The sequence below is a fragment of the Periophthalmus magnuspinnatus genome, chromosome 5 (genome assembly GCF_009829125.3).
Source record: "Periophthalmus magnuspinnatus isolate fPerMag1 chromosome 5, fPerMag1.2.pri, whole genome shotgun sequence".
Lineage (NCBI taxonomy): Eukaryota > Metazoa > Chordata > Actinopteri > Gobiiformes > Gobiidae > Periophthalmus > Periophthalmus magnuspinnatus.
This window is the reverse complement of record NC_047130.1, coordinates 31282073-31307168: the sequence shown is the minus strand read 5'-3', so window position 1 is coordinate 31307168 and position 25096 is coordinate 31282073. Positions and strand designations below refer to the sequence as shown.

The following is a 25096-nucleotide window of genomic DNA, read 5'->3' as shown; positions in this document are numbered from 1 at the left end:
TTTTAAATAAATACTACTACTACTACTACTACATTCTTAGAGCCTGTATTTTCTTGTACTATGTATTGATATTGTATGTATATCAAGTATTTATATGCATCTTGTACCGAGTAGCAAACACTACTGCCATGAAAAGAATCTAAGGGCATCTACCAGCCAATAAGCTATCAGATCAATGAAACTGGGCAGCCATATGTCAAAAATATATATTTCTTTAAATATTAAAATTGAAGCCATAGGTTTATCTTAAATTAATGAAAGTAACAAGTTAATTAGAAAAATCACAGCTTTCTAAAACCATGTATGGACAATAGAAGCATTACATCAGAATCTTTCATTCAGTGGATTAAAAAGACAATAGATCACAGAGCAATAATATTTTATTCAGACACAGGGCTTTTAAACATCCATTCAAGGGTATGGTGTACATTACATCACACGGTTTCAACCAACCACTCATCAACAAATAGAACAGCAAGACTAGACACACAGTGAGAGATAGGGGCATGGGAGGGGTCAGTTTCAGTCTTTAGGCACCACCAGCCGTCACTTTTTTGCCAATACCAACTTGAATACATCAAACCAAATGGATCCAACTTACCAATTCTCAACACAGGGAAATATATGCAAATGTCTCCACCAGTGATACCACAATACTATAAGACCTTTTAAAGTAATGGCAATGAGGCTCAACAACAGCACAGGTAGATCACAGAAATAAACCAACAACAATGACAAAAGAACATGAGATGAGTCCACTGAGTTTTACCAGCAGTACAGTAGTCACTCCCATTCAACAGGAGCCATTATTTCTACATATTTGTACATTATCTGAGGCATAGATAAAAAAGAATCAACAGTCCTTAACAAATGAATATTGCAGTAAAGTAACCTAAAAATCCGACACTGTGCACAAAAGGCACTCAAATGCTTGTTTATGGTATAAATTATAACAAGAGAGATATCTAGATACATTTGCAATTAATCGTCTTATGAAATTTAAATTACCTGTAAGAATATGCATATTTAATTAACACAAACGTAGAAAAAATCTCCTAAGAATTATGACGTGACAATACCAGCGGTGGCCAGTAGGGCGAGGCAGAGCACCGTGAGATTTGCAGTTGTGATTGCTGTTTATTTTCCTGACTTTTTAGTGGCATAATAAATTGAATGGATGATTGACATGTGGGTAAATCCAGTGCCTGTTTTTACATGCTATTATCCCAGATTTTTTGACAAGCTAATTCAGAATTTCCATTAATATTAAGGCCCAAACCATTAAAATTATTTTGTTTGTATTACCAAGGCAAGGCACCACATACAACCATTAGTTCAACTGCTAATAATAAGTTGAACAATTTACAGCGCAAAACATGCAGAAGATATCGAGCTCTTTGGGATGCTGAGTACAGAGCGACAAGAGTGAGCAATGAGGAAAATAAATAATTATGGAGTAAGAATGAGTAAAGACATTAAACTATTTTAAAACTGTTACCTGACCCTAAAATAAACTATATCTTGAATGTAGATATTTCAAGTTTTTACTGTAGATTGTAACAAAAAAAAAAGAAAAAAAGAAAGAAACAATTGTGGCGTTTTCACGGCTTCTTCACAAAATTATTTACAGTGCATTTATCAAAAAGCTTTCAGAGCTCACAGTATGGATGTGTGACATGTGCGTTGAAAAACATATTCAAAATTAAACATGATTAATGGAAGTTCAGTCAAGAGGATGTACAAAAGTAATACTAGCTATTGTATTTACACATTTACCACAAGAATCCTAGGGGAGTTAATACACAGGATAAAGAACAGAAGTATTGTCCAAACTCAGATGAATAATCGGGTTGTGCAGTTCAGTTGTAAAGTTCAGATTAGTGCTTTTTATTTTTTTATTTATTAATTTTTTTACGTACCAACAAATTCAGAATCAGAACATGTTTTAAAGCCTACACAAATTGTCCAGTGCTTTTCTTGATCTCTCCCAATACATGCAGGAGAGTTTTACAATGCTACATACTTGATATTTGTGTAAATACCTTATCAGGAATAATAGTAAGGAATTGTTGATTTCAGATGGGGTTCAAGAGTTAGACATTCTTTCTCAAGTATTTTGCTACTTGCGTTAGTTCAGTTCTTGAAAAAACATGGACACTGATTGTAAATTGAGGTAAAACGCAAATACTTTCTACAGATTTAGAATAACATTTTCTATCACATCTTGAGTTGTTTTTTTTTTTTTCTTCCAACCACGCATCACCATGGTAACACACTGTATCCTGAACTGAACACGTTGGTAAGTAAACATACTACACCACCACTCTCGTACCACTCGTGCTACATAGGCTTATCCAACGCATCGTCGCTAATGTTGGAGCTAGCTGAAGGGCTGTTAGCGGGGAACATTTTTTCAGTCGGGGTGATGGCTGGACTCCCTACGCCGGATGAACTGGAGCTACTGGAGCGATGTGACGCAGTGGGCGCAGGGCGGACCGGTCTCATGGAAGGGGGGCGGAGCTGTGACCCTGCCAGGCGAGCGGACAGGGCGGGTTTAAATGTGGTCATCATTTCAGAGGTGGAGGAGCTGCTGCGTCTCATGGCTGCGTCAGGGTCCCGGATCATGATGGTGTGGAGGGGGCTGCCCGGCTCAGAGCTCACTGCTGGGTTCTTCAGGGGCTCCAGAGTGTCCAAGACCACATCAGGGGCCTGCTTCACCGTGTTCTGACGCTCCAGTTCACGCAGCTCATGCAGGGCTGTGGTCATGGTCTTCTCGATGTCCTGCAAGAAGACACACACATTTTTATAATGATTTTAAACCACAGACACAAACACAACATATTTTTGGTGTTTATTTTAAAGGGACGGGCATTTAAAGGTCCTATATTACACAACATTTATTCTTGTGAGCTATAAGCCATTTTATGACGTTGTTATCTCGATAAAAACATTCCTGGACTTGTGTTTTGTTTTATTCAAACATGAGTTTGAGTAATCCTTTTTTGTTAGTCTGTCTACATCTCCAAAGCTCAAAATGCTTTGTTCCACCTTGTGATGTCATTAAGTGGTTTTCAGGTTAACAGCTCCATTTAGCTTTAGTTCAGTTGAGATTGAAATTATCCACATGATTCTAGTGAAGGTGTGTGGACTTCACATGAATCACATGACATCACAAGGTGGAACAGAGTGTTTTCAGTTTGAGAGAAGAACTCAACCTAAATAACAACTCCAGGTATCTTTGTGATGAGGAAAAAACATAACAGATCAGAATATAGCCTAATATGTGCCCATTAAATTGCAACTCATGCCATGTCCATTGACCATCTGCCAACGTGTTATTTTTGTATTATTCTCTGTTTTTGAATGGCAGCAAATAGAATTACTTGTTTAATAATAAACACTACAGCTAAACCAAGGTCATGGACAATTAAAGGTTCACTATGTAACTTTTTGGTCAAAGGTATGCCACCTGCTTGTCTTCATGGAGATGTTATTGCTTTGCCTGAAATGTTCCACAGTATGACCTTAAACGTCAAGTTAGAGGTAGGGAATTTTTCATTATACATGTAATTTAAAAAAATTGAAGACAGATAAGGTTAAACTAATAGTCTGGAACATTCCAGACATAGCATCCATGACATCTCCATGGAAACAAATAGGTGGCAGACTTTCAAAATCAAAAGTTTTTATCAAAATGAAAAAACCTGTGTGAAACCTAAAAGTGCATTTAAATGTTCTAACCTCAGCCAGTGCCTCTGTCTCCAGTGACTTGTGATCCCCGAGGCTGCTGTGGCGGGTGGCTCCTGGAACTGGTCTAAGAGGGTGTCCCTCTGGGTAGCCCTTCCTCTCGGGATAGTTGACATTGCCTGAACTGCCGAAAGTCCCCAGACGCCTCTTCTCTGGGCTCTCCAAACGACTCTTACTGATGGAGATCTTATGTGGACTGCTCGGACAGGCGGCAGCTCGAGGTGGCGTGTCTGTGCCTCTGGTGGGGCTCTGAGTGTCTGTCCCACTGCGCCGACGAGGGATAGCTGCTCCATCAGACCGTAATCTGACCCTGAGGAGAAGTGCAACTGAGGGTAACTGAGGGTACAACCTTTTAGTACACGTTATATGGTGTAAGTATTATTTAAGTATTTCATGTAAGGAAGGAAGGACAAAAATTTAACTGTATCCCCCTCACTGCCTCCCATCCCTCTGCTGCCAGATGCACACACAAACTCTGGTCTTTGGGTTAAAAATAATTAATAATTTCAACGTTCTAAATTTACTTTACATGTGGTAAAACTGACAAAGGTTAAATTGTGCTTTTGAACTTTGCATCGTATAATGGTTATTAGTATTGCAGCCATAAATAAGAAATCTAATACCCACATAATTTTATGACATTTATGACAAAACATTCATATCACATTTTATGAAATACTCACAATAATTAGTACTTAAACTTAAAATAGCCAATTTTGGGTAGTTTACTTACCTTCCCATATATCCTCCATAGTTATAATCATGGACTTGTTCACCAGGAGATGGCTCATCATTTTTACATGATCCTTTATCATCTAATAATGGTCCACTACTCGCTTCACTGTCTGCTTTCTGGCTCAGGTTATCAGAGAAGGCATCGTCTCTGGAAAAACAAAAACACAATACAGTTATACATGTTTTGTACTTTTAACTAATATCTCAAATGTGAGCAGTCCCTGACAGGTCTTGCACCACGATGTACTGGTGCGGGATGAGTCCATCGACCCCGTTGTGGCGTCCCTCCCACCAGTCCTCAGAGGCGCGGTGGTACAGTAGCAGAGACGCTCCCTTTTTGAAGGACAGCTCCCTTGGACTGCGGCCCACATAGTCAAACTTAGCAATGGCCTCGATCTGCTCCACTTCTAAAAAAGACACAGGGAAAATGTGAAACAAAGCGCAATATAGATATAAAAAGATGGCCATGCCATTTTTGAATGCAATGAAAATTATGTGTTTTAACTTTATCATGGATTAAAATTTCTTTTCCCATCTTCTTCTTCTTTTTTTAAGCATAACTGGATACTAACATAATGAGCCTGTAACAGGATAAAGAGTGGGATATACTATATGTAATCAATTTAGGATAAACAGCATGTATCTGAATGTGTCTGCCAGCAGGGGGCACTATAGACCTCAACTGTAAAATCCATTAACAAAAAAACACATTTTTGCTACCAGAGGACAGATTTGTCATAATAAAGCCAAACTATAAAGAAAAGCTCAAGGCACCATTTAGAGAAATCTTTCACCACTACAAGAGGTCAGCTCATGCACCCCTACTGACAATTTTCCTTTGCTGACACTTATTAAAGAGCTGAATTAATGAAAGAAATAACAATATGTGGTGGTCTTTGGTTGAATTTAACAAATGTCACTTTGTAAACTGCACACAACAGATCTGTCAATTCACAGGCAGCAGCCAATGACACCTGATCATGTGTACCATCCATGTTTTGGGCCTTTTCTGGTGTGTTCAAAGCTCAAAGGAGAATAGTGGAAATGCTGCACAAAAGGAGAAAGTCCCAGGGGATTTGCTGACTAACACTGAACAAAGAGCAATAGAGGAGGGGGGTCGGGACTCCAGAGAGAAGACACACACAACAAACACACACAACAAACACACACACACATGTACAGGAAGGCAGATCAAAGAACAAGTGCCGCATGCCAACACTGTTTACACTGATCGCCTTCAGATAAAAAACAGCACAAACCTCTGCAACAAAATGGACTAAGGGCATGGACCCGAGACTGTGTTCACAGATTTATTTTTAAAATATTTAGTCTACAAAGGCCTATGACTAACATCAACAACCAACCCAGCCAGATGAGTATTTAATCATACTAGTTTTTATCCAACCAAAAGCAGAACGAGCTCTGAGTTGCAAGATTTGACTTTGCTTTGTGTGCTAAATACATGGCAGTTAACAGGAGCTCTGTTTAATCATAGGGTATGCCCTTACTGGTTTAATAAGAGACCTAAACCTTGCAGTGCCTAAACCTGCATACAGCTCAATTTAAGCCATATATGGACACTTTATTTGAAGGCTCAAAACCACTAACAGTCAATCATAAACATAAACAATTGTAACCATCAAATATAATGTTGTTGTCATTAAGAATAAACAAGCTTCACAGTGATTGTTCAATCAATACATCTACTACAAAATAAAGAATAAACTAGCTGAAGAGACAGATATGTAATGTGTACTGTAAATAGATAATGGATGAGTGGGAACCTATGCCTCCTATACTTATAATACAAGCTACAGAAACTAACCTTCATCACTGGTGTGTGGCTCAGTGCCATTGTCAGCTTCATCAATCGTCCCAGGTTCGCTGTGAGGACTGTCACTGCAAGAAGCAAAAAAAAAAGTCACAGTAAATTTTTGAAATGTGAAGTAACTGTAGTTGATATATGGAGTCTCAAGCGCACCAGTACTCCTCGCCCCCTGTCATGCACTTCTCATAAAGGGGTCCGTCCAGTTCGCGGTGGCTGGGGAAGATGAGCTCATGGTGGATGATGATGGTCTTGATGACTTCGTTGACATGGGCCTGACAGGCGACGGGGTCTTGGCCGTCTGGGATGGGCATCAGCGTGGGACCAAAACAGATCGCCAAATTATATGGATCCATCATGTTTTCATCACTGTACTGAGATAAACTGGGGGAAAAACAGTGAATCAATTATGATTAAATAGAAACATAATATTCATACAATATTACAGATGATTAATATAAACATAAATGCCCTCTATTATGTACTAACAATACATGAATTTTCAGATTGAGGGTATAAACGTTATTCAAGTTTGTTGTTTTAACTGCCAACCTGATAAAGATGGTTTTGGGCACCTCATAAGAAAACTTACATAATGCTCATTTAAGTTACGCATATTAAGAGTTACATTTAAGAGTTCCGACTTTAAAAATAGTTTATAACATGTGCAATAGTTAATAAATCCAAAACTCGTATCTCAAGAATATGAAGAATGGACCATTATCTGTGATCTCATGGTAAAAACACATGAAAACCTTTCTTTTGAGAACTTACTGGTTGAGGAAGGCAAACAGGTATCTCATGACAATAATAATGGTATGAGGAAGAGTCACAACAATCTGCTGGATGTGATGAGCTCTTTCCACTCCAGAATCCAGCTCTGGAAAAAAAAAAAAAAAAAAAATCATACAGATGTAGAAGTTAGTCCAACAAGCGGCAATGTAGCAGAGAAAATGCATGCTTCATTATTAAAAATGGTCACTGTAGATCACAGGAAAATTTACACATAAAGTTGAGGACCTGTTATCAAATTAAACAGTGTGAACATTGGTGGAAGTGGGGTTTGTTGCCCCTGCCAACTATCAATGATATACATAATGTGAAATAATGCAGATTGATGCCTAAATCACCCTCTCCTTAACCTTTGGCTTCATTTCAAGTTTTTTTTTTATCACAAAGTAACACAAATGCCCAATGAAATAAAATATAAGGAGACTGTAAACTCTAAGTTAATTGAAGCCACACTTTTGCCAAGCTTCCATCTATACTGATGGTCTGGGCTCAAACCATCAAAAACTAGAGGGAGGCCTGCCTGTGGTCGGCTTGCACACTCCTCTTTACATGTAGCCTGCTAAGTCTCAAGTAGAGTGCTCCAGAGTTGAGATTGCTTCCATGTGCTTCTCTGCGTGCCTTTCTCTTCTCTGGCGAGGAGACTTTAATGGACGTATTTCATGATCACTATGACTTCTTATGGCTGGCTACTTACTGATGGTGGAGATGAAATCCAAAAAGCGCTCCTTAGGAAAGAGGGGATTCTCCAGACCTCGAAAGTACAGCTTCAACACTCCTGCCACTGAGTTAATGTCATGTTCATTCTGGTCATCAATCAGTGGGTCCTCACCTAAGAAAATACACACAAATGGGGATGTACTAAGGCTAAAAATATTGTTATAAAGGACTTATTTAGTATCTTTAATTACAAACACTGAAATGATATTATTATAAAAATACAGATTACAAAAGTTCTTCTTGATTTCTTATATAAGGTAATTTTCTTGTCAAATTTTGTATCATATTTTAGTCATGTCCTATTTGTCTGAGAGTAACTGCAAATTTCTTTATAAAAATGAATGTAACTGAGGATCTTTTTTCACTTTATCACTTAAAAATTATCTATATATGAGCATCTTGTTACTTTCTACTACTATAAACCTACTGACGATATGTTACAGGAGCAAACCATACCCAAACATTTGCACATCCACACTCACCTCTCTCAAATGAGTTTTTAATGTCATTGACCTCGACCTGCGACCCTGGTACGCGGAATATGCCTTGTTGCTGCAAACCTAAAACAAACAGAAGAAATATGCATGAGATTATAACAATAATAATCTTACAATAATCTGAGCACACCGGAGTCAGGTCTATGGAAACACATAAACCGGTGCAGGAAATGTAATCTAGTCATAAAGAGGGATGCGTATTTTTCGAGGAGAGGCCCCTCGTGTGGCTGCAACATATGGTTTCAGTTAGCCTAGACCTAATCAGTTTTCTGGAGTTTCATTTGCTCCAAATCTAGGGGAAAAAGGCCCGAAGGCTATAGCAACGGCACAGATGTGGAGGTAGACGGGGAGGGGGGCACTAACTAAAACAACAACCAATGGGAGTTTGGAAAGCAAAAAGCCAGTGTGTGAGATCTATTGTTATGAGCTTGTCAAAAGCACTGGCAGCTGAGCACCTAGGGTCAGACTCAAAAAAACCTAGAGGCCATTTGGGGAAATATATGGCCTTTTTCAATAGCACCTGTCACTTGTTATGGGACCTGAGCGCCTTCCAATAGCGCTGCAGTCACTTCCTGCCCTCTTCATTCAAGAGTTAGACATAGAAGGGGGGCTTACCATAAAGATTGATGTAGCGGATACAGCTCTCAACAACAAGTGGGATGGGTTGACCTGAATCCTGGAGAGAAATTATATGAATTACATTACTAACATGGGTATGGGCAACAATAGTAGTGCAATAGTAAACTGTTATCAAAACAGATGCTGGTTAATGAAGTAATAAAGCAGTGGTATTAGACTACAGAGTGTGAATAGCCAGAAGCTGCATAAATTCTTTTCTCTACTAGAAATACTATCAATCTGAAAACACTATGCTCATTATAAAATGCAAATGAAAAAGTGTCATTAAATCAAATTGGAAAATAAAATGATCATTGACAGTGCATGAAATATGATTGAAACTTGATTGAAAGTTACAAAATGTTTGGTCTATTAAGAACGTTCATGCATTACGGCGATAATACGTTGCTTTCATTTCTGCCAACACAAGAGGTACCTGGATGCGAGCTCGGGCATTCCTTCTTCCTCTGGGACAGAGGGAGCAGCAAAGCACAGAGAAGCAGAGGAAAAGAGGCAGACAAGCAAACGTTAGCACGGATCAGGTGACAAAGTGACCCCTAGAGGTTAGAGGGCAACAAGCAAGGACTGGCCAAAAGGAAAGCTAGAGAGAGGAAGTTTGGTGCATTTTAAATCTCCTGTCATTTCAATCACAGAGAGTGATGGGGCTGAGGATTCTGAGAGGAATAAGGAGACAGCTGATCTGTAGGCAAAGTGGGATTAGAGGTTAAACAAAGGTGTTTTGTCGGGACAGAGGAGCAGACAGAAGGCCCAGAGGAGAGCGAGAGGGCACATCACCATCACTGGATACCTGGATGAACGTCTCCATGTCACCGTTAAACAGCTTATGGTTATATAAGGAGCGAGGTCTAGCCTTCCGCATTTTCTGTGGCTTAGGGGGTAGACTGGGGGGTCTGGGGAATGATGGTCAAAGGAAACAAAGTGATACAGTGTAAAATGGATAAAGTAAAGTATATACATGCAAGACATTCAGAAAGAAATATATGAAAAATATCTAACAATATAGCCAACTGTGGGAGTGAAAAAATGTCACTATATTGAATTTGAACTCAAAAGAATGCTAACCAAGCAAAGGTGAGTTTGATAGGTAACATATGGCTAGACTTTGACAAATATTACATTTATTGAAGGTTTCAGAGAGGTCAAAAATTAGAATTGTTGAGATAGCAATAAACAATGTAAAGCAAAATATGACATATTTTGAATATTGAAAAGTAATCCAAATCTAAAACAGGAAGCTGAAAGCCATGAAAAATACTAAAATAGTGTACAATGTACACACTTAATTATTTTTATATCAGATATGGTCTTTAATTGGACATGCATATTATTTGAGAAAAGTGCTCATGTCCTTGTACTTGTGGCATGTGAATGTGTAGCAACATGAGTAATCCAATAAACCAAAAACATGCATAATATCATATGACATTTTGTTGTCAGGCGTTACAATCACATGTGAAATTGTCCTCACCTTGTAGTCCCACACTCTGCCCTTTCCCCTGCAGAGACAAGCACAGAGGGAGATGTGTTAGCATTAGCATTAGCATGATCTTTATAGTCCACATTATGCAGGCTCCAGTGTGCAGCCTGACTGAGCGCTTTGATGAGGCACAACATGAGAATTATTGAACAGAGGAGGAATCGAGCTAACACCGTTTATAGCACAGCACTACAGAGCCACTGGGGAGAGAGCTGTGAGGATGTCCTCAGGGGAGAGCCTCTTTCAACTGAGAAATATGAGGAGGGAGTGTGGGAGAAGACTGTTTCAGAGGGAGTATGCATTATCGGTCTGAGGATGGAATAAACCTAAAATACACATTTAATAAATATACTTCCTAATTGAGCATTTAAAGGAAATTAAAATCACAAAAAGCATAGTTACAAATACAAATTTATTCTAATTACTGTAGTCATCGATATACATTATAGGCCTTCTATGTACTGATGGCAAATGAGTTCATGTAATACAAATCGTATAATAAAAAGTCAAAGTAAATTACCACCAAATGAAAATAAGATTATCATTTCTTGAAGGTGCAGTATATATATTTTTTCAGCAGAGGGTCTGCTACCTGCTTGTCTCCATGGAGATATTGCTGCTTTGTCTGCAATGTTTCACAGTATGCTATTATCCTCGTGGAAAGACTACGCTCAGACTAAGAATGTAGTGTTTTTGTTTGTTTTATTTAGGTATTTTTGGCCATTAGTAATTAAACAAATTAAAAATGGATAGCCAACATTTAATGTCACACTGTGGAATATCCCAAACAAAGCAATAAAATCTCTATGCACACTTGGATGTGGCGGACCCTCCACCTGAAACATTGAATGGCGCATCATTTCATTCACTTTTATTCGTACTGCTTTTATTAGCTATAGGTTTGTACTGTTAAGCTATGCCAAAACATACTGACCATAAACATTTAATTACAATGTATTTGACTAAAGTGTAATGTACCTCTGAGGGTCTATTTTGTCTTTGTGCCTCTGGCTGGCCCTCAGAATGGGCAGGGGTCAGGGGGACAGAGAGGCCACAATGGGTACACATCATCCTGGCAGGTTTTTCTTTTGTTTGTTCGACAATGGACATGAAGAGCAAAGGCTAGACTATTCTCAGCACATCATAGTGGCAGATGGGACAGGGTCTCCGGAGCATTCAGCTGAAGAAATAACACTACATTTCCCAGACATCATTGCACTGAGTGATGGCCTGTCTACCTCTGACCACCCACCCTTTAAATTAGTCTTAGACTGTAATATGTAATGTCACCTCTGTACAATATACCGGTAGTTGTCTTATTTATATTTTGATCTATCTGACTGTGGAATATTTCTGAAAAAAAGTGCTGGTGAAAATGACCAATGTTAAAGTTCTACTGCAAAAAAAAAATACATTTGAAATAGTCTTTTGAGTGGGCAGGTATTCATCATATTATGGGCACTAAAATCTGTACACACTGAACACTCACATCATGGGGACTAAAATCAGGTCAGAGTATCAGATGCATAACATGATTTGAAGTTCAGATATGGCTTAAAACAGGCTAAGATTAGGGTTTAGGTTACGTTTAGACAAATAGTAAGTATGGTTTATATTATAATAAATATCTAGAAAATGAATTAACCAAGTCCCCAAAAAGTGTAAAAAAGGTGTGTGTTTGTGAGTAATTATGGTACAGTATGTGTAAGGGACTTTTAACAGTATGGTATTTTCCAAGTCAAGCCAATGACAAAACAAAATAGTGTTGATATTTTCCCATACACATACTCCGTGGATCTGTCTAATTACAAACAAGGGAATTGTTAATGTTGCATGTGCTGGCATGGCAGCAGTACTAGCACGTCCCCTTCTGTTTGCTAAACCATAATGTTTGTTTTTTGTTAATATATGCAGTTATAGGCCAGCTCCATGTGATCATGTGTTCCTCTGTTACACTCCCCCAAGCATAATGTTCATAAACACTATTTTGGCTGTTAAAGCGCAGGGCTAATGAGCAACTCTGATTGATCACCTGAATAATTCAACACGGGGGTACCTGGTGCCATATGCCCTGGGCTGCTGCATACAGTCTTGAAATACATGAGACTTTATTGTTTCAACAACTATAACAGTAGTTGGAGGAAAAATACTTTTGTTTAGTTTAAAAGGTGAAATACATATTGAAACTACTACTACTACTACTACTACTACTACTACTACTACTACTACTACTACTACTACTACTACTACTACTACTACTACTACTAACTAACACTCACTTTTACCAAACAGATTATTTTAACTTTCTCATAGCCATATTACTGATCTACTGACTGTGTGCTCATATATAACTGTCTATTTGGCACTTTGTTCCAATGGTGTATCTGTCTCTTCTTTTTATAGTAAGCTGTTTTATCATAGTTCTGTGTTGGCTGTACAGCTGCTCTTTAAATAGGTCTTAAAACAGATAAGTGCCATTTGAAAAAGTCATTGGAGGCTTGCCGTTTACTAGTAATATCTTCAAAAGCCAAAATATAATTCCTTCCTTTCTTGATAAAATCCACTATACATTCAATAATGTATTAACAAAAAAGAAAAACACTTTCTGGCAATTTTTCAAACCTATTTCAAAATCATTTCCATTTATGAGGTATCTATTCTGTACCAGTTACTTGTAAGTAAATAACCCTCTTAAATTCTACTGTTGTTAATGTGCATTGAACAAAATACTATGTACCACAAAGACAAAGTGGGACTATATTAATTATTAAATCCATTGTTAATATTGTGCCTCAGCTGTCTCTGTCTGGTGCCTTTTCTATTAAGGTGCAGTCCTGATGGAGCAGCAGCTGCAGACACGAGCTGGGCTGGTCTTTCTGATTGATTGGACATAAACTGTTCACGGCTGAGGTGACGGAGGGGCCCATGGGAAGGGCAGGGGAAAAAGGGATTTTATTTTCTCCAACCTGGAAATGGTAATCTGCCCCTGCGGCGTTAATATATATGGTTTCTAACTAGATAGGGCCCTAACCAAAAGGAGATAAGCAGATTAGTATGTCAACAATGTGGTGAGCTCCAATGATAGATAACGACAATAGTGAACTTAATCCCTTTAAATTATATTATTGTCTCTTAATCACATATTATAAGGGCCAACATGGGAAGCATTCAAACAATAGAATACCTTTGTACACATTACGTAAATATTTCTTACCTCATACATTTCCATCATGGTATTACAGAGGTACAGTGTAAATGAACTGCATTGATCTATATTCCATAGCCCACGCTTGTATTTATGACCCTATTAATGTAATTTATGCAAATGTAGTTGTCTGGGTGTGACATCGCAGCAAGTCAATCTCATCTCCATTTCCTCCACCATCACCATAACCACAATAACCTCGCCCACCAGACAACCTTTTGTTGTGAAGCTGGACTGGAACATTGACCAAAACATTGACCAAACTAATATTATATTATTCAAAATACGATTCAATGTTGTTTGACTTTGCGTCTTCCAATAGCCATAGACTGTTTGGCCAAAATGTGTTGTGGCATAATGAAAGTACAAATCTAAACATACATTTCGGTTGTAATTGGTTGTAAGAGAAATAGCTGGCTGGCTTGGCAACTTTCAGAAAGGAAATCCAATCATCCTTCTGTCAAACTTTCTAAATCCTAATAAAACGAGTGTGCTTTTCATAGTGATTTGAATGAACATATATATTGTTCATCTCCTCATTAGTTGAAGTCAAATGCCCCATAACCACACAGCTGTAAGGGGCCTCTCATATGCATCTTAATTACAGGACCAGGACTGTCCCCACACACTATTAAAAAGCACCAAATCATGTCCGACAGTGGGGGATAAAAGAGGTGTCTCTTACCTTCACCTAAGGCTTGTTTTAATAAATCGTGCTTGGCCTGCAGCTTAATGATGAGGTTACTGCCATTTAGGAACTCTTTGAATTTCTACAGAAAAGCAAAAAGGAACCAGATTAAACAGAATAATGTGAAGTGGAGATTTTCTGTTCATGTTTCTGAACAAAAAATACAAAAATGAGTAGAAATATGTGAGGTCTGATCAGCTTTTTAAAACATTCCTCTGAAGTAACCGTCCTGTTTTGGCTCTGCTAAATACTAACATTTCAAACTTGATGTGCAAATTCTCTGTGTATATGTGTACCTTTGTTGACATTTTTCATTATTTGTCTTTGAACAGTTAAGGATTAGCAAGTATAGCTTCTAACAGTATCTGGTTGTCTAACTGACCACATAATTTTACCAGTGCACTGTAAAGTACTTGTTGTATTAGCAGATGGCACTCACAGAGAAGTAGAACATTTCGGTCTCCTGCTGGTTGGCCCTCCTCTTGGCCACATTGCTTTTGCTCATGTAGGACTCAGAGGCCACAGATTTGATGGACTCAGTGGAGCGGCTGTGCTGAAACGCATCGGACACATCGAAATCTTCTACGGTCAGCATATCCTGCATCGTCTGCATGGTGGCATCCAAGGTCTTCCTCACCTGCACACAAACAAGCAACTGACAAATGAAGCAGCCAGACTCAGGCCTACGGTGGATAGTTTTCCTGTGGTGGAACAGATGAGATTTTCAAGGACAAAAAGTGAGCAATTTACAAGAAAGGCAAATCTATTTCAAAGACGTATTGACCCTGGAGATGACATGAAAGTGCTGTGTTTGGCCGTAGGTGAAGCATGAATGATTGTAGGTGAATGAAGGGGATAGGTTAGTAAAGGGATTTTTTTTTACATGTAAAGTGATTCATTTATTTAGATTCATTATCATCTGTGAGGCTCTGAACTAGTCTGTGATGTTCCGGTTATGTGCAAAACCTTCTGCCCGTTCAAAAGATACAAGATGTTGTTTTAAATTGATCATCTCTATGGCAACAGTCCTAATCCTTCATCATCCTGAAACCCATAGCCTTACTCTATGAGCAGTTCCTTTTCATAAACTAAACTAAATATTATGTTTACTAATACTACAAGAAGCAATCACAAATAAGAAGAGCTATAAGAGTAGGAGCATTGTTTAAAAGAACTGGATTTTTACATATAAAAATATACTAACAAAAAAAAATTTCGATAATGACATAATACTTGCACATAATAGGGCTCATCAAAACATAAAAGGACAACATCAGAAAAGTTATTATGATTCAACTTTGCTCCTGTCTGAAGCTAATACCTTGATATTTTGTTTTCGGCACAATATCATAGAGAAGCCAGTGTTCCCAGATGCACAGGTCAGCAGAGAGTAATTGCACAGAGGAGCAGATGGTGATGTGGACCTCCTACTTGGCCCAGGGATGTGCGTGTGCGTGCAGTGGGGGGTGCAGTGGAGAGATAGGGGTGCTTGGAGGTTAGGTGTAAAAATGGGGCACAGGGATGTGAAGTGACTCACCTCCTCATTTTCAATCTTTAAAGTGGCCAGACGAGATTGCAGCTGGTGGTATCTCATCAGGAGCTCAGTCTGAACAGGCTGCTGGGCACTTACCTGGCACACCTGTGCAACGACAGAGAGGAACACAAGGAAAACAAAGGAAAGGTTTCAATTGTTTGCCATAGTCATTTTTATTTATTTATTTATTTTGTCAGTTGTTTTTATAAGTAATAAAGTAAGTAATATGATTAGTAAATAGTATAGTTACTTCACTATGGTCTAAGCCAGGGGTTCCCAAACTTTTTAAACCATGCAACCGGAGTGGCCAAATGTTTGATTTATCTGAGTATTTAATTTCTCTGATATCAATAAGAAAGATAAATGTATATCTCCCAAGTCATTTGCAACCCCCACTCTGGAAATCATTTCTCTCAGTCACTAATATCTGTTAAAGAAAAATATCTTCAAGTTAAAAAAGAAAACCTTTTTGAAAGTGTGCAGCAGAGCAAAAATAGCAATGTGATCATTTTATTTGTTTAAAAATCATTGACTTAAATTTTATTTTCTCTTCTAAGAGCGTCCCCGTCTCCTCACCTCATCACCCATGTGTGGCAGGTACTCGAAGCGCATGGGGGGGCAGAACACCTGGTTGTGCATGTCCATGATCTTGTGCTTGTCGCTGCGAGAGTCCATGTTGTCCACAGCGCTCTCGAGCACGTCCAGCCCCTCATGGCGTGACGTCTCCAGGTTATACTCCGCAGACAGGTACGTCCTGAAGGCCCGGGCCAGACTGGCATGGTAACCAAGGTCACAGCACTGGAACACAAGTCAATTAAACAGTCAGAAATAATGCGATAAATGAATGAACTCTCAAATTAATTTAATGAAGTGCCGATGTCCCACCTAATGAGAAGTGGACACCTTTTCTCAACTCTTTAATAGACCGAGTCCCAAATTAGGGATACCAAAATAGCGGCTTAGTTTGGAGAATTACAGCTGGGCTAAGACACAGGGATAATTACAGTGCGTTATCACAGAGCTGTATAAAGTAACCTCATTAAGCAGAGGATGGAGGTGAGGAGAGAGAGAGCTCAGGGCACTGACAGCTGAGTGAATCACTGAGTAAATGCTCTTTAAGGTTTAGTAGATACACTGAAAACACTGCCTTTCAGTGGGAGAAAGTAAGTCAATATACTGACTAGTTTATATGTGTTATGAGTGTATAAAGCATCTAATTTAATGTAGGCAATGTCCTTCTACTCAAATCAATGTTTACAATATCTAAACAAGTAAATGTTTTTGCTTCAGGTAAAAAGAGAAAAAAAATACAAAAATGTATTTGTAACAAACAGCCCATTTGTTACAAAAGTAACTTCACTTTACACCCTACACTATATTTAAATTGCACTTACACTTTAATAGCATACAGCACTTTGAATATTATTTACACTTAAAAAGAATTGCACACAACAGATTTTAAAAAGGTTTATTTAACTTGTTTGTCCTTCTACCCAATTTATAATAATTGATTAAATTGGATATTTGAAGTATTATAGTGAAATGCATGTTTAAAAATGTTTTAGGTGTTTGAGTGTGGTGCAATTTGTAGTGTTTTAGTGAATGTTTAACTTACCTCCTGTGTCCCTGGTGAAACAAGCTCCCTTAAAAAGACAGGGAATGTGTAGGGGAGGCTTGTGAGGCATTTTAAAGGGTTTATGGGTTTGAAGTGTATTTGGTGTTTGTTTTTTAGGGTTTATGTGTGTGTGTGTGTGTGTGGGTGTGTGTGTGTGTGTGTGTGTGTGGGTGTGTGGGGGTGTGTGTGTGTGTGTGTGTAGCTCCTCACACTGTAATGTAACTGAAAGATGCACAGAACACATCCACATTATCTCCAAACTAGGACTGTGCAAAAATCAAAAATATCAAAATATACGCTATATCGTGTCGTTTCCTTTAACGATACAGTATCAATATCGTGCGCTGCTGTATCAATATATCGCCAAGAGTATTTTTTTTGTATATTTTACCAAATTATTCTGTCACAGCGCTACACTTGTTTAGAGGAAAGAAACTCATTTATGCAGAACATCTGATATTTGATTCACTGTTTTGATGATTAAAATCGGTTTATTTCATATTAACTTTGGTTTAACAAAGACTTTTAGTGTCAAAGTTGTGTTTTAGTCAATATGTTGTGATTCTTCAGAGCCATTAAACTGCACTTGTCTCTGTGTAAATGTAAACGTGGAGCTCGTATAAACTGTGGATGAATAAAACTGACACATGGAACAGTCTGATGTGTTTCTATCGTTGGTAAAATGAACAAAACTAAATGGACTTTGTTATGTTCATTCATCTTCAATAAATGGAAGATAAATAAAAAAATAAAAACAATTAATATAGTTTTTTTTTGTGAAAATCGGGTTGATGATTAAGTGTCTCAAAAGCCTTTATTTTTCACTGAATCGTATTGAATCGATTTGAAAAATATCATTTCAACAGTGTATCGAGGCCAATGTATCGACATATGCATCGTATCAGCAACTTAATGATACCCAGCGCTACTCCAAACTGACATATAGTTTTAACAAATGTTTAAATTAATACGATTTTTTTTAAATTATTATTATTTTCTATTATTTATTTATTTTTTTTGTTTTTATTTATTTATTTTAATGAATTAATTAATATTTATTGATTATTCAACCAGAAAATAATATTAATGTATTAATTTGTGTTTGAGTGTTTGTGTTTGTATGTTTTTGTGTGTTTTGTGTGTGCATAAGTGCTCAAATATTCACACAGGCCTTGGACTGAGTCTCTGTGGAGCTGAAACACTCAGCTCTGGTCCTGCAGGTCTCACTCCAGTCACACCAGAGCCAGAGGTGATGTTTTTACTGCGTGACCGACCTGTGATTACACCGTTACTATAGAAACAAATACAAATACTACATTATTACTCCAACACGCTGTCCTTTCAGGGTTTAAGAGCTAAATTATGATTGTATTTTACCTGAAACAAACAAAAAACAGCAGGAAGTGATCAGAAAGTTGTTGAAAAAAGTTGAAAAAATTTATTCTGCTATTGACTTAATTGTGGGTCAAATGTGTATTATGTGTAATCATTAGCATTAGCTAATGCCAATCTGCAACAGTGTGTATTGGTCATTGAATACTGTCTCTAGTTTATGAGTTGTAAAAATCAAGCAAAAGCTTCACACAATGACTTATACTCAAAATACAAGTCAGAGATTTATCATAAAAATGTTAAGTTTGTTTTCAACATTGGAGTTTACAGTTGGCTTGATTTGGTTGGAAGCTCATGTTTTGCCATAGTTAAAATGAAATATTTATACTTCCAATAGCATTAACATACTACACAGGTCATGAGCAAGATTTTTGTCTTTTTCATTGTATAAGTAGCTAAAGCACTTAATTAAAAGTCTTATAACAGAAATGTAAATGCAGTAATTTGATTCTTTTAATAAACCATTTAACTTGGATGGATGTGATGCAGCATGACCACAGTGCGCACGTCTGATGTCGCTCACACTGGTCCATGGGACCGCTCAGACTCGTGAAAAATTAGAGGGAACATTGGCTATGTCATTTAATTACATCTTATTTTGTGTAATGTGTCCTGTTAGAGAGTTTATGCAGATTAAAAACAATATTTTTTGCAAATATGCATTCCCAGTTTTCCATAATTTTCTCACCATTTGAGTTTGTTTAGTCGGAGGAACTATACAGATTTAGAAGAAATTGCTATATCTGAACAAAATGCTCCAAATTCTTCTTAACGCACTGGTCACTCATTCACGCACAAACAAACTCAAATGATTGCAGTGTCCCTTCAAAGTACTTATACTGATGATAGTGCGGTGATGGTGGGATAAAAGACACAGTATTTCATCGTGCATAAACCCCAGCTAAAATTTTATCTGAACAAAATGCTCCAAATTCTCCATAACACACAACGCACTGGTCACTCATTCACGCACAGCAGCCTGTACTCTCATAAAAATATGACTTTTATTCTCATAATATTACAACTTTTATTCTCGTAATATTATGACTTTTATTCTCGTAGCGCCCGCATTTTTTTTTTTTAAGTGACCCTTATACTCCGTCGTACATTTGGACTTTAATATTGATGTTCTGTCAAAATAAGATTTGTTGACATTAAAGCAATTCTGTCATGTTCAGTCATTGTATTTTTTAATGCAGATAATATCCTGTCTTAAAGAAAACCCACTAATGCGAAAAGTAGCCCACCCCATTCATTTACCCCAGTCTCCCCTAAGTAATAAATGGGATCACTTATGCACATTTGTGAATAAAGGTTTTGAATAGTTTTGAGACAGATTTAAATAATTCCTCAAATGGAAACCCCAATTAATGCCAAAATACTTGTAGCTTAATTAATGTGCTTTTTGACTCACTTCAGCCATTAAGCTGCAGAAAGTCACTTCGCCAATCAACACTGAGCTTTTGTCAGTCCGGTAAAGATCTGTCTTTGAACATGTGTAAATCCTGGTACAAAAATAATCCAGTCTCTGAAAGTCTGTAGCTGACGTCATTGGTTTAATTGAAAAATGATTGCCACATTGGATTTGCAGCTCTAAACTTCTAATGTGGCCAATATATATATCATTTTCTATGTATTAGTCTTTCATCACTGAAGAGCATTTACATCTAATCTTTTATTAGGATATATTGTCCTAATTTGTCAGATTTCAATTTAAGCTGTTGCAATTTTGAATGATGCAAATGTCATAAGTCAAAATTTATGGAAAAATATAGCCAAAAAGGGGAAAAAATAAAAATAAATAATATTGCCATCAAGTGCGTAAACGAGTGTTCCCCTTAAGGAACACTCCTTTTATCCAGTTAGTGGGACAGTATGTAGGTAAGTATAGATAATTCGATATACTGCCCATCTCATCTAGGAAATCTAGGAAGTTTAAAAGTCCTATATTATGCAAAATTGACTCTTAAGTCCTGTTATAATGCTGTTACCCCATCAAAAACATACATGGAATGTTTTTTTTTTTCCCAATATATTTGAGTAACCCTTTATATATAGTATATATCCAAAGCTCAAAATGCTCTGTTCCACCTTGTGATGTCATGTAGTGGTAGTTCATTGAACTTTCTGTTCAGTAGAGTTGGTCATTCCAGGGCAGAAATCATCTGAATGATTCTAGTGAAGGTATATGAAGTTTATAAACAAAGTGCTGCACTTCCTGTATTGACACATAACATCACAGTGTTTTTTTGTTTGAGAGGAATAAATATGCACACACATTATGTGTAAAACATGTGTCAACTGCAGATATGTTTGTGATGAGGAAACAGCATTATAACAGATCAGAGAATATTGTAATATGGGCCTTTTAACAATATAAACAGCTGAGTTGGCCTTTTTTAAAGACTGAAGGATGAATAATTTCTATAAAGATGTCATGTCCTCCAGTGTCCTGCCAGTACAAGCCTGAACTCACAGCCTCCAAATCCTCCTCCTCGGGCTCAGGCGGATTCAGAACGTCATGCGTTTCTCTGGTCTCAGACACTCAGTCCATCAAAGCCCCATGAAGGTGCCGATACAGCAAGTTTAGGCTCAGAATGCTTCGACCCGTTCACCATTTCTCTCATAAATAATCCTCTGTTGGCGTTTAAAATCGAAAGCTGGACAAAGATCACACACAAACTTGCACCGGGTCTTTCTGTACAATGTGGAGCTATGGCCAAAGGAAACCATATGAATAAAGCTAGTACCAGTTTGCAACACCACTTAGGACTTACGTTGTTCACAATTAAAGGTGGGCAGATTATCAGAAAAATATATAATACTGTCGGTGAAGATATGCAAAATTTGAATAATGATTATATGAAGGTAGGAAGTTATATTTCTGTACTTTTTGTGGGTAATTTTACAGTCACTGCACATTTGTCTGATACTTAGCCATAATCTAATACAAGACAAGACATTTCAGTTGGATTTACATAATATTGTCTGAATATCATTACTCCCCAAAAATATCAATATATTTATTTCTATCAATAGCAACTCTATGAACAATTAACACAATCATTTAAGAATGCATGGAATAGACAAACTTTTTTGTAATTTCAGTTGTTAGTGGTAATATGTAAACAAAATTTTAAAAGGGCCTAAAAAAAAGGAAGTAATAGAAAACCTTTGTTGCACTTAATATGAATATGAGAAGTGGGTTGACATATTACAGACAGAGCAAAGCCTTGTTTGACAGTTTCTTTTATCTTCCACATTGATTAAGAGAAAGCAGAATCATAGGAGGAACACAAAGTTAATGGGTTTGATAAAGGCCACAATGTGGTGGATGATTGATTATGGAGTATCTTAAAACTGTACTGACAGATATTATCAATTAGTTCCATTATGGCAGCACACATAGTCAAAATAAACAGCTGGTGGCCTGGGCGGTGTAAATTTCAGGTAGAGGATACATCATCTGCTTGTCACCATGGAGATATTATTTCTTTGTCTAGAATGTTCCAAATTATAGCATTAAATGTACCTACCTTGCATCTGTTCTACAGGTGTTCCAAAATATTAATTTACAATGTTGAACCATATCATTTGTATTAGACCTTCAAATTTGCTATATTGCAACAAAAATCCACATAAATATAGGCTATTTTTTCACCTGACCCCATCTGTATTGCATATTATTGACCTATATACAACGCTGTGAAGTCATCTGAAGCCCAGCCAGTGGTAATCTATGTAATCTTTATCAGCCTAGTTAAAACAAATACGAACAATGGCCAATCAACTTTTCTTTTTCTTTTTTTGTTCTTGGTCACACGCCTCCTCGTCTGAGTCATCATTACTCAAGTCTATTTCCTCAGTTCTGACTCATGGGCCATCAGATTTACTTCATAACATTTGCTTGTGTTGTAATATCCTATATGCATGCTGTACTTGTTTTGTTAACTGCCTCAGGACTGTAGATGCAAATGTAGTAACTATAATTCTGAATACTTTTGTTTAATACAGACGTTCATTCATGTACAAATTCCCTATATTTCACTTCACCAAAAACTGCCCCACAACCCAGATCCCAAGCTACCACAAAATAATAAACCAAGGACAATGAGTAGAAACCTCTGTCCCATAGAAGATAATGTTTGCCAGTGTCACGCTTTGTCGCCTTGATATGTTAATTAATACCGAAAAATGAACCGCAAATATGTTCAGTGCAGCCAGTGGAACAGCTTGGTAACATAACAAGCTGTGATCCAACCAGATGGTGTGAGAGTGACAGAGCTGCAGAGTTTAAACCAACATGGCATCCTGAAGCAGAGATAAAAACAAACAAACTTGGTACTTACATCGATCATGTCCGAGACGTCGTGAATGTAGTATTTTGCCACCACTGCATTGGTCGCTGCCAGGTTGAGCAGGTAGTCGTTGCGGGCTTTAGTGCACTTGAGCTTGTTCTCTGAATATTTGGCTTGTCTCTGGGGAGGAGAGAGAAGCAGGTGATGGTTACGGAAGTGGCAGCAATGTATGTGATTAAATGGAGATGTAGGATCACTGCAAAGGATCAGAAAATTAGCTCTGAGTAGATTTAGCCATTAAAGACATTATTTTTAATTTTTTTTAAGTGTATCCTAACATCTATTATTTTATTATAACTCATTCTTTGTTTGTCTCCCCTGGTTGACATTAAGTTAAAAGTCAATAGGAAGAGACTCCTTAGACTGGTTAGTATAAGATTGTGTTGAGATGTTTTCTGTCTGTTAATGTTGCTTTCTGTTCTAAAAAAAAAAAAAAAAAAAAAAGAAAAAAGCCACATTACTCAACTACATTATTCACCATTTTTGATTTATAGTTGCACCATAATACTGACACGAGCAAACACATTTTTGTTGTTTTTGTAAATAGTTTTAAATTCTTGCCTCATTTCATTTCAGATACAGAATTACTGAATTATTTTATTTCACCCGGAAAATCCAGGTACTTTCATTTGAAATTCCCATGTAAGACTACAAATAAAAAATGCATGCCCCTATAGCACGCGGCGTTCTCTGGATACTGCTGACAAAGAGGAGCGCTGCAGTGAGCCTGTTTCTGTAGCTCTACATTTTAAACATGTTGCCAAGTTTAGCTCTGGTACCTTCTCCTTCATCTTCTCGATTTTGCGGACGGTGCGTCGTGGCTGCCTGTCCTCGTGTCTAAGCAGGTTCACATTCAGGTCTCCAGATTTACTGAACTGTTTCTCCTCCTGCTTCTCTGCGTCTTTCAGTTTGCTCTCAGCGCTGATGCTCTCTGTGTGGTACATGTGGTAGGTCTTCATCACCTGCACGAGAAGAGGGCAGGGAACAGAGGTTAGGGAAATTTCACTCGGATGTCCTAAGTTGATGTGGATATACGGAAATTCATATAGGGAGCATTTATCCAGCAAACCATAGACTGCTACTTGATTTAATGATAAGCTTATTTAAATGGGCATTGTGTCACTTTTTCTGGATGAGACAACAACAAAGTAACGTCACCAGACCAAGGTATAGGTCAGGTCTGTGGACAGGTGATATCTGTCACTGTAATCATAAATGTTTTTCAATGTATTTTTTTAAATAACAGACACATGATTCAATAAGATAAACAGGTTATAGCAGAACATTGCGTCAACACTTCTATGGAGACAAGAAGGTGGCTGACTCCCCATGAGACAAGTTACATTGTGCACCTTTGAAATACAACAGAAAAATAAACACAATACTGTCTACATATTCCACTAAAACTTGGATAAAATAAAAATTGTGAGCAAAATCTGAAGCTGTTTCATTGTGAACCAATCTCTGGGCATCATCTCATCCTGACAATTCAGGTATACAACAATATACACAACAATATTTTGTTCATTTTCTAACTGTATCACTCATCAGATTGGTGTAATGGTTGCTCAGAGTCTTTTTTGTGGAATGTAAAGCTATCCCAGGGAACCCACTTCCACAAAATCCCTCCATATGAAGCCTTCTTCCATCATTTTGGTTATTCTTACTAAAACCCTATAATCACATCTCTACTGCAAATCCAGTATGTGCCCCACTGTGTTCAACGTGTGGTCTGCTATCTGTCAAACTATCACCGCTCTCGCAGCTCAGCTCTCTTTACTGTGGCTCTCCTGCCCAGCACATCCATTTCCATCTGTTTATTTTTTGGCCTTCAGACTCACTTTTACTTGAGGGACTTTAATGCACCACCAGCGC

General features: G+C 37.6%; 1 protein-coding gene across 2 annotated transcripts; it reads right to left on the bottom strand.

Annotated features, from left to right (window-relative positions):
• Positions 1 to 397: 397 nt before the first annotated feature.
• On the bottom strand, positions 398 to 24180 carry srgap3 (SLIT-ROBO Rho GTPase activating protein 3). 2 transcript variants are annotated; one of them, XM_033966544.2, is made up of 18 exons: positions 24001 to 24180; positions 23213 to 23341; positions 16433 to 16654; positions 15860 to 15961; positions 14762 to 14959; positions 14320 to 14404; positions 10421 to 10448; positions 9740 to 9842; positions 8929 to 8989; positions 8299 to 8376; positions 7794 to 7928; positions 7082 to 7187; positions 6464 to 6691; positions 6308 to 6381; positions 4709 to 4889; positions 4481 to 4630; positions 3742 to 4057; positions 398 to 2781 (listed from the first exon to the last, which is right to left on the bottom strand). In XM_033966544.2, the coding sequence occupies exons 1-18, from the start codon at positions 24178 to 24180 to the stop codon at positions 2341 to 2343; spliced, it is 2817 nt and encodes a 938-aa protein (XP_033822435.1). In that variant the 3' UTR covers positions 398 to 2340. The 2 variants fall into 2 exon arrangements, with proteins under 2 accessions (XP_033822435.1, XP_033822436.1); XM_033966545.2 differs by lacking the exon at positions 9740 to 9842 and adding an exon at positions 9368 to 9398.
• Positions 24181 to 25096: the final 916 nt, after the last annotated feature.